This window comes from Acomys minous (genome assembly GCF_964271855.1).
Source record: "Acomys minous genome assembly, chromosome: 13".
Lineage (NCBI taxonomy): Eukaryota > Metazoa > Chordata > Mammalia > Rodentia > Muridae > Acomys > Acomys minous.
The window spans coordinates 80,839,929-80,849,621 of record NC_140495.1 but is presented as its reverse complement, the minus strand read 5'-3'; the positions used below and the strand labels follow the sequence as shown (position 1 = coordinate 80,849,621).

The window sequence follows — 9,693 nt, the reverse complement described above, 5'->3', positions numbered from 1 at the left end:
TTGGAACCTCACCGCTTTGTGACTTGAAGCTTCACAAGGAAACCCACTGGGCAGGGACAGGAAGCCTGCCTAGCCACAGTTCCTTCCCTAGCAGGCTGAGACATTACCAGCTTTGTCCATCTCCAGGGCAATCAGCACTGCACCATGGTCCTGAATTCCTGAGTGAGCCCAGTGGGCATCCTCCAATCTCTAAGATACAGTGAACTGCATCCAAAAAAGTCTGGGTGTTCTCTGGGAGTTGCTGTCTTATTCATTTGAAAACTCACTATTTCAGACCTATGGTGAGCCCCAATGGCTGGACAAGGCTGAGGGGTCAGACCCCCCAACAGGTTCAAAGCCTGATACTGATTTCTGTAGACCCTTTGAGGGACTACAGTTGTGGAATCGAAACCTCTGGCTTGAATCCCACCACCCAATAAAAAGCATACCACGGGCAAATTTATGAGCCTCCCTGGTGTGGGGTTCAAAATGGACTCTTTGCTCCTTGTTCCTGGAATGCTCAAGGCCTAGAGGGCACCTGCTAGGAGTTCCAGGTTCTTGTGTCCCAGAACAAGGAATTTGGACCAAAGACCCATGCATGGTGATTAAAAGTGATCTGTTACTAAGAAAGAGCAAAGTTTTGAGTGAGGAAGTAGGCTAGAGAGCCGCTCAATGGCAACCATTTAGAGCAGAGTAGGACATGGGTACCACACCCACTTTTGCTGCACATGAACAGGTCACATGTCATTATTGCTAGGGAGTCATTCCTAGCATTTTTCTGGCATGGGTTTATTTCATATGCTAATCTTTTTAAACCGTGTGTGTGTGTGTGTGTGTGTGTGTGTGTGTGTGTGTGTGTGTACATGTTTGTATGTATGCCATAGTAACTGTGTGGAGGTCAGTATTCTTGTCTTTATGTCAAGTTGACACAACCTAGAGTCATTTTAAAAGAAGAATTTTCTTTTTCTTTTTCTTTTTTAAGATTTATTTATTACATATACAGTGCTCTGCCTGCTTGTACCCCTGCAGGCCAGAAGAGGGCATCAGATCACATTATAGATGGTTGTGGGCCACCATGTGGTTGCTGGGAATTGAACTCAGGACCTCTGGAAGAACAGACAGTGTTCTTAACCTCTGAGCCATCTCTCCAGCCCAAAAGAAGAATTTTCAATTGAGAAAATGCTCCTACCAGATTGACCTGTGGCCAAGGCTGTGGTGCACATTCTTGACAGATGATTAGTATGGGAATACCCAGCTCCCTGTGCAAGTCTTAAGCCTTGCTGAGCAAGCCGGTAAGCAGGACTCCTCCATGGTCACTGCATGGAGTTCTTGCCTCCAGGCCCCACCGCCCTGACTTCCGTGTAGGATGTACTGTAAAATGTAAAATGAAATAAACCCTTACCCCCCCCTCAAGTTGTTTTTCATCATGATATTTTATTACAGTGATAGAGACCCTAGATGAGACAGGACAACCTCAGCTGTTAGTTTTCTCTTACCTTCCACCTTGTTTGAGTCAGGGTCTATTATTGCTCATCTCTGGGTACATATGCCAGCCGAGTTTCAGGAGATTCTCCTACCTCTGCCTCCCATCTCACCACAGACACACTGGGATTTCAGGAATATGCACCACATGTTTCTTTTGACATGGACGCTTGGGAGTCCACACTTAGCTCCTCACACTTGCACAGCAAGCATTTTACTTATTGAGGCATCTCCTGCACCCTTCATATACCTATCTAGATGCCTCTTTCTCTGCCCTTCTCTCCAGCCGTATTCCCAAGACACCTAGTAACTAAATGAGAGGGAAAAAGCACAGCTAATGGGCCTGGCATCTGATAAGCTTTTATACAGCATTTTTAATATTACCAGTTGCTGGGAGCCTCTCCTCTATCACCTCTTTGTTATGCCATGGCCCTGCCCCTTTAAGACATTAGTTACTCTAAGCTGTCAATGACACCTTGCAGCTGTCTCTGCAGGGCAGAGAGTTTAAAACCCATGCTGTGTTGTAGCCTAACAGATCCTAATTTATGACCCCTGGTTTTTCCATGCTTCTTGTCACATAGGCTATGCCAATTTGAGTGTGTGCGTGTGTGTGTGTGTGTGTGTGTGTGTGTGTGTGTGTGTGTGTGTTTACAGATTCTCTTAGTAGCCAAAAAAAAGACTATCAGATCTCCTTGTACTAGAGTCACAGTTAGTTGTGAGCAGCCTGATGTGGGTGCTGAGCACTGAACTGGGGTTCTTTGGAAGAGCAAAAAATTGCTCTCAATCACAGAGCTGTCTCCAGCTTCTTCTCCAGGTTTGAAAGGGAGGCCTCTGCTCCTTTTAGGGTTCCACTCATGTTGTTTCTTCACCTCTTAAGTGCCAGCCATGGCTCCCATGATCCCAAGAGCTCATCTCTGGAGGATAACTACACATCCATTCCTTCTTCCAGCTGCAGACCTCTGATCTTAAAAACCATCCAGCTGGAAGACTTCGTGTTATGGGTCAAGGTCACTCAGGAAGGCCTTGACCCCACTCTCACCCCTATTTCTATGTATGCTGAAGGTACAAAAAAGAGGCAGAAAGTGCCAGCTCTACAGAGATAATAAGAGGAATTGGTAGCACCTCTGATAAACGAGCCCCTTGTGGTGTTGTTACAGGGTGCCTGCTAGGGAAAACCACTCAGACATAGTTCACAGGCCATTGAAAATCTTTATTTCAGCTGGCTGGGACTACATTCAGGTATTTGGGACTCAAGTATAATCTCCAGTGTTTAGAATAAGAGGCTTTTAAAGGCAAAACAAATAAACAAACAAACAACAAAAACAACAACAAAAACCACCCCACATCTTGTTATCTCACTTAGCAGCTGAAGCATGGTTTTGTGCAAGCAAGTAGTTTAATAGAAGCTAAGGTAAGTGGTTAGCTGAAGGAGGAGGAGTTTGCACAAGCAGCAGTTTAACAGAAGCTGAGGTAAGTAGTTAGCTGAAGGGTGGTTTTGTGCAAGCAAGCAGTTTCACAGAAGCTTAAGGTAAGTGGTTAGCTGGAGAGCGGAGTTTGCACAAGCAGCAGTTTAACCGAAGCCAGATAAGCTAGCTGGGACATCTTAACCATGGGTTCCTAGAATAGAATTGGGTAGTTTCCACGGGGCTTTCCACCAAGGAGATCAAATTCTAGTCAACCCTAAAATGGTCTCAGCAAGAATACAAGATGGAGGAACCACTGCACTGTCTTGCCCTGTCACAGTGAGACAGTCCCAATCATACCCTAGAATAAAAAAAACTCATGGCCTCATGAGAATTCTAATATTATCTACTGGAAGAACAGTCAAGGTCTTGGAAGAGAAAAATCTAATCTGGGTAGAAAAATCACCTCTTTCTTTGTTGTTTTTTCTGGCTTCCTGGCTCCAGGGAAATGTAAAAGATAGATTCAACAAATTCCTCAGCCTCAAAAACTTAGACATTCAATTTACATATAAATAGAGATCAGGAGCTTTGGGAGGGAAAAGATGTTGGGAAGTTTTAGCTAGAGGATAAAACCTGAGGAGGAATCCAGCTGAGGAGAATCCCCCCTTTTCTCTTCTTAGAGAGCTGAGAGTCAGACCCTAACACCCACCTTCATGTGTCTCCTCAAGGCCCTTTGTATCCATATGGCCAGAAGCTGAGTGTCCTCCCCCACCTGTGGTTCCCGAGAGGGGCGGTGTGGTAAGGACAGCTGTGCCTGGGTCAGAGGCATGGAGCCTGTGATCTTCCAGCTGCTGTTCTGATGAACCCACCCCCCATCAGTGTGTTGGGGTGGGCACTGCCACCATCTCCACTTGACAGAGAAAGAACCCGAGGCCCTAATACTCTCAAGGCTCCATGAACAAATGCTACCATCCCTCTGAAAGACAAGACCAGATATCACTGTTTCCTTGGGCTTGACAGAGGAGGATAGGATCCTTGTGCCCATGAGTTATAGGAAGGTTAACTCTGAGCCACAACAACTGAAAAAAGTAAGTGTGTGGACTTCCCAGGACTGTTCTGGTGTAATACCTCCCCTCTTCCAAAAATCAGAAAAGCCAGGCAACTTCGACAGGCAAAGAAAGGTCTGTGATAACGGTGTCCTCCCTGGACCGAGAGAATAGGGCTTCTGAGTTCTGAACTCTCTCTGGCCTACTTCCACCCTGTAGCCTGGACCTCACTTTCCTTTTAATTCTCAGTGACATGCTTTCACTTTTGCCTTTTTCTGTCTTGTTCAATTCATGGTTTGGATCACACAGAAGCTGGACATAAAAATCACAGAACCCCAGAAACCCCAACTGGCAACAGGCTGGCTTCATTGCACTGAGGCTGAAGGACTTCCTAGGCTGGGCGGAAAGGTTTCAAGCTACTCCTAAGGAAGTCACTCAAAGAGCTCCAGACACTGCCTGCTTCCCGCTGGCACACAGTACAGATCCCTCCCTGGAAGCCTGAGATGGGTAAATTAAAGAAGGGGTGTGGTTTTTATCTCACTGACTTCCAAACACCTTCCCATCACCAGAGGTGTTTTCTAATTAGACAAAAGCAAAGGAGAAGGCAGATTGCCTTCCCCCAGCATCCAGAAACTGAGTAAACCAAGAGACATATACCTGGCATAAGTAGACTAATGGAAAACTGAGCCCAGGGGTATCTGGCTGGGTGGTACGTAGAGGCTTTGTTTTAGTTTTGTCTTTAAGGACATTAATTCCTTCTCCATCAAGGTTATTCCTGTTTTAAAACTCTAGGTCTGATGGAGACTGAGTGGTGATGCTGCCTCTAATCCATCCCTTGGGCCTCTGCCCATACCCCATCCACGCACCTCTCCAAACATCAGAACACATAAAAATGCTTCAGAAATGCATGCCAATCTAATGGTCGATTCTGTTTGAAATTGGCTCTCCCTGCTGTGGTCCAGTATCCATCAGGGGCACCAGACACTTGCAAAGACAGAATGTTTGAGCCAGAAAAGATCTTAGGATTTCCTCTGTGCAGCCGGCTGTGTTGATGCGCACCTGTAATTCCAGCCCTTGGGAGGGAGAAGCAGGAAGATCAAATACTCAAGGTCATCCTCAGCTATGTAGGGGATTTGAGTTTGAGGCTAGCCTGAGCTACATGAGACCCTGTAAAACAGAGAGGAAGAGAAAGGGGTAGTAGGGGGGGCGGGGGAGGGGAGGCTGAAGAAATGGCCCAGTATTTAAGAGCAGCTATTCTTGCTCTTACAGAGGATCAGTTCCCAGTCTCATCCAATGCCCTCTTGGCCTCTGCAGGCACCTGCACATATAAAGTGCACAAGCGTATACTGAGGCACGCACGCGCATACACACACACACACACACACACACACACACACACACACACACACACACCAATAATTCTAGGAAATAAGAATGAGAAATTTTTTATACTACCTCCTGATTTTGCAGGAAAGGGAGGTTGGACCTGCTTCAAGCAGGTAGTGGATCAGAGGGAGATCAAGCCAGAACCCATGAGGCTGGATCCAACCTGTCAGTGTGCTGCTCCATGAGCTCTTTGCTGCTGGAGGGGACTCATGAGTGAAGTCAGGAAGCCTCACTAGTTCAGCCAAGCCGAAGCTGCTGAGCACAGCCCTGGGGTAGACCAGTGGGCACCACCTTGTACTGTCACAGAAGCTAGGACCTCCATCAGAGCTCAGCAAGCCAACCCACAGGGTTAGGACAGCCTCTTGTCCCCCAAGGAAGGGAGAGAAAGAAGCTGATCCAGGCTGAGGTTCTGCTGTATGCTCAGAGCCTTCGCCTCCTAGAGTCTTCACAGTGAACCTAAGGCCGCGTGTGCCCATGCATGCAGGTGTGTTTTATAGATAAATGAGGACTTAGAGCTTTGTTCCCAATCACACATAAGACAGTAGCTGATCTTGGTTTCTGAAACAGGTCACCATCTAATGCTAAGTGTACACCCTGCCCTGCTTCTAGCTTAAAAGACTGAGGAAAGCTTAAAAATCTAGTGTTTCTTCAGCCAGACGCAGGACCAGAGAATTAACGCGTTGAATAAAAAGATGCTGCTTGTGTCTGACAAAGGACAGGATGTTCGACGTCACGCACTGTGATAGGGAAAGAGAAAGAGATTTACCAGTGGCGAAGGGATCCAGTCCCACCTCCAACCCTTAGCACAGACTGCTTTAGTTAGTGCACAGCAGGGGGAGGGGGTCTAAGCGATAACCAGAGCACAGGCAGCCGCGTAAAGCTAATGGGTCTCCAGTGTTTCTGGCGAGCCACTTTGGGTGTGGTCCCCTCCCCCCCGCCACCCCCCCCCCCCCCGCCCGGAGTGCGATTCTCAATGCGTAGAGTGCTGCAGTCTGCTCATTGTTCAGTCCAAGGAAGTGAGAGAAGTTGTGCTTGTCATTTTCAGTTCTGCGGTCTCGGCTATGCAAATGAGGACCATGCAAATAAGGGTAGTTCTGATTGGTCAATGGGATTCCAGGCTGCAGCTCTGTGGGGTGTGGCCTTTGTGGCAGTGTTTGAGGTTTTTCTGTTAGGTGATGTCTGAGGCGGGTGTGTAGAAATCCCCTGATGGGAACTGGTCCCTTTTTCAGTCTCTTAATAACAAAATCCTCTGTATATCATGATGGCCCATAAGATTGTCAGCTGGACAGTAAATAGAATTACCTGGAAGTACTACCTAGAATGCCTCTGAGCATGCCCATGGGACATTATCTCAATTGCCTTGAGTTGGGAAGACTCACCCATTATGGGTAGCATCATTCGCCTGCTAGGACCTTGGACTGTGTACCTGGAGAGAGAGAGAGCTGAGCAGCTTGCATTTGCCTCTCCGCCTGCTGGTTGTGGGTGCCATATGGCCCGCTACTTCAAGGTCCTGTTGCCTTCATGTCCCTACTATATGAGCTAACTAAAACAACCCATTTCCCCTTCAGTTGTTTTTGTCAGGGTGTTTTTGTCTCATCAACAGGAAGAGGAAGTAAGGCATGCGTGAGGTAACCTACCTACAATTAAAGGTTACAAATCAGCAGCTAGAAGATGCGTAAATCCTTTTGGACAGAGAAGAAAGGATCTAACAGTGCATGAAGATAATATAGATGGTCCATAAGCACACAACAAAGTGATCAATAAATTAAGTCAGAGGAGACACATTAAACCCATTGTCACTGTGCTGAGAAAGCACTTCAAGATTGAAAAGGGGGCAGGGCCGACTGCTCAGCAATTAGGAGCACGTACTATTCCTACAGAGGGCCTGAGTTCGGTTCCCAACACCACGATCAGGTGCCTCTGACTGTTACTCCAGTTCCAGGAGACCCTTTTCTGGCCTCTATGGGCACTGCACCCATATGCACACACTCAAACACAGACACACAGAGAAATTAAATTAATACAAACGAATATTTAAAAAATGAAAAGGGCCAACACCACCAAATGTTGATAAGGGGTGAAAGCAGCTAGAATTCTCTTCCAGGGATGATGGGAAGAGCAATGCTATAGCCACCTTTGGAAAACAGTCTAGGGCATTTTATAGAGCCGAATATAAATCAACCTCCGACCCAGTAATTCTCTGAGGTGTTTACCCAAGAGAAACCAAAATGCATAAACCTCAAAAGGATTTGTCCAAAACCACTCAGTGCTGTGCTTTTCTTAATAACCTCAAGCTGGAAGCAATCCAAATTATTTATTAGCAGCAGAATGGATAGCCAGACTGCAATACCCTGACAGCGGTGATTCTCGTCAGGGCAGAGGAAACAGCTACTGATGCAGTGTGGCTGAGGCTCAAAGCCGCTCTGCTGAGCTGACGTAGCACTGCTCAAAGGCAGACGTGCTACGCTACCCCGTCCATGCACCGCTCAAGAACAGACACGTATGTGTGGTACTGGACACCAGAACACCATTGCCTGTAGTTTGGGCGGAATCAACCAAGAAAGAGCAGGATGGAGGGATGGTGCGATCTGGTAAGGGCATCTGTTATACCGGTGTAGGTGTGTGCCAGTAGCATAAAATGCTGAATGCTTAGGGCTGATGTACACTGCCAACCAAACTGACCCTAAATTGAGTATGTAAGGACGGAGTGGGTTAATAGATGGAGAAGGGACAGACTGGGGGAAGGATTATGGAATCAATCAAATAGAGCATGATGTTAATTATGGACTGAAATGGTGTGCGTCCACTGTGCAACTTTTATGCTCTTTATAAAAATTGGTAAAGTGACTTTGGGCATGAGGGTTTGGAAAGTAGTTTGGTCCACTGTGGCTTCACACATGGCTTCCAAGGACTCCCATGATCTCTCCTTGTTCTCTTGCAGGCTTACTCTCCCAGGACACATGCTGTTCTCCACACTGGCTACAGCTGTGTTTCACTTCCTCACCTCACCTCCATTCCTGGCCACTTCAATGGCTCTCGAGGAAGATCCACCTGTTTTTCCCTCCCAGGTGATGTTTCTAACTTGAGATAAAGTGGTGTTTCTTTGGATGCGTCAGTACTTTCCAATCAGCCTCCACGGTAACCATCAAATCCATTTCCAGCCACCAGGGCACCACGGAACAGCCGCCCAGCACAGCAAAGTGTACGACCAGCACCGGTACCCTCAGAGCATCCTTGACCTGAATGTCCATTTCCAACCTGCCGTGTGGTTCCAGGTCAGCAGAGTCTCCATTTTTCTCAGCCACTGACTGGTCAGCTGAGATGTAATCTTTATTTTCTTTTTCCTTTTCTTCTTTCTTTTCCTCCCTTTTATTTATTTTGCTTTTTTTTTTTTACCAGAGTGCCAATTCAGAACAAATGCTCAGAACCCGCGTGCTGAATCCAAAATGAAAACAGCTTTAATGAATATGAACAGAAAGCACAATGTATATTCCTTCTCCCAAGATTATCCACTTTGCTGAATAAAAGCCTTTCAATGAGAAAATTGATGCTGTTCTTTAGCCCCTGGACTGTTCCTAGTCGGGCATTTTGAAAAGCAATAAGGACGGTAAGAGGCGGCTCTCTAATCTTTACTCCTTAAGACTCAGAGGCCTTAGAATCACAAGGTTCATTTGCAGCTGTTAACCTTGCTGCTGCTCTAAGTCATCCCCTCTTTGTAGATAGTGAAAATGTGCCTCAGAGAGGTAAAGAGACCCACCTAAAGTCACACAGCAACTTTATGACAGAGCAAACATTAGTGGGTCCATGCACATACAGGGATATTTTTCTGGTCATCTATTTATCACAGCATCCACATGGCAGTGCACAGTATCTGTAACCCACTTCCAAGGCATCCAGCACCCTCTTCCGGCCTTCTTTGCATGGTACATACATGGTACTATAATACCTTCAAGAAACACACACACACACACACACACACACACACACACACACACACACTAAAAATTGTTAAAAACATGTTATTTAAACCACAGGATTCTAGCCTATATCAGAAGAGACACGAAGCCCTGTTTTATGCCAACCACTCCCTTACGAGACCCTACTGCAGCAGTTTGATCTGTATTATTGCCCAGCCAGACCATAAAGTTCAGTTCATATTGTCTATAGAGAGGCTATTCCCTGTGCACATGCATGTGCTTGTGTAGTACATACGTGTGCATGTGAGTGTACATCTGGAGGCCAGATGTTGCCGTCAAGCCCCTTCCACTTTTGCTTTCCACCTGATCTTTTGAGACCGAGTCTCTCACTGAACCCAGAACTTCCCAACTGGCTAAACTGGCCAGCTCTGAGAAGCTGCTTGCCTTTACCCACTCCCGCACCCCACCTCACACACTACC

The 9,693-nt window shown here is 46.7% G+C and overlaps 1 protein-coding gene across 1 annotated transcript; it reads left to right on the top strand.

Annotated features, from left to right (window-relative positions):
* Positions 1-7,798: 7,798 nt before the first annotated feature.
* On the top strand, positions 7,799-8,792 carry LOC311581818 (uncharacterized protein; the record flags this gene model as incomplete). The annotated part of the gene is made up of 4 exons (XM_084754343.1): positions 7,799-7,887; positions 8,238-8,364; positions 8,458-8,571; positions 8,696-8,792. 4 exons carry the CDS (start codon positions 7,799-7,801, stop codon positions 8,744-8,746), a joined length of 381 nt encoding a protein of 126 aa, XP_084610469.1. The 3' UTR covers positions 8,747-8,792.
* Positions 8,793-9,693: the final 901 nt, after the last annotated feature.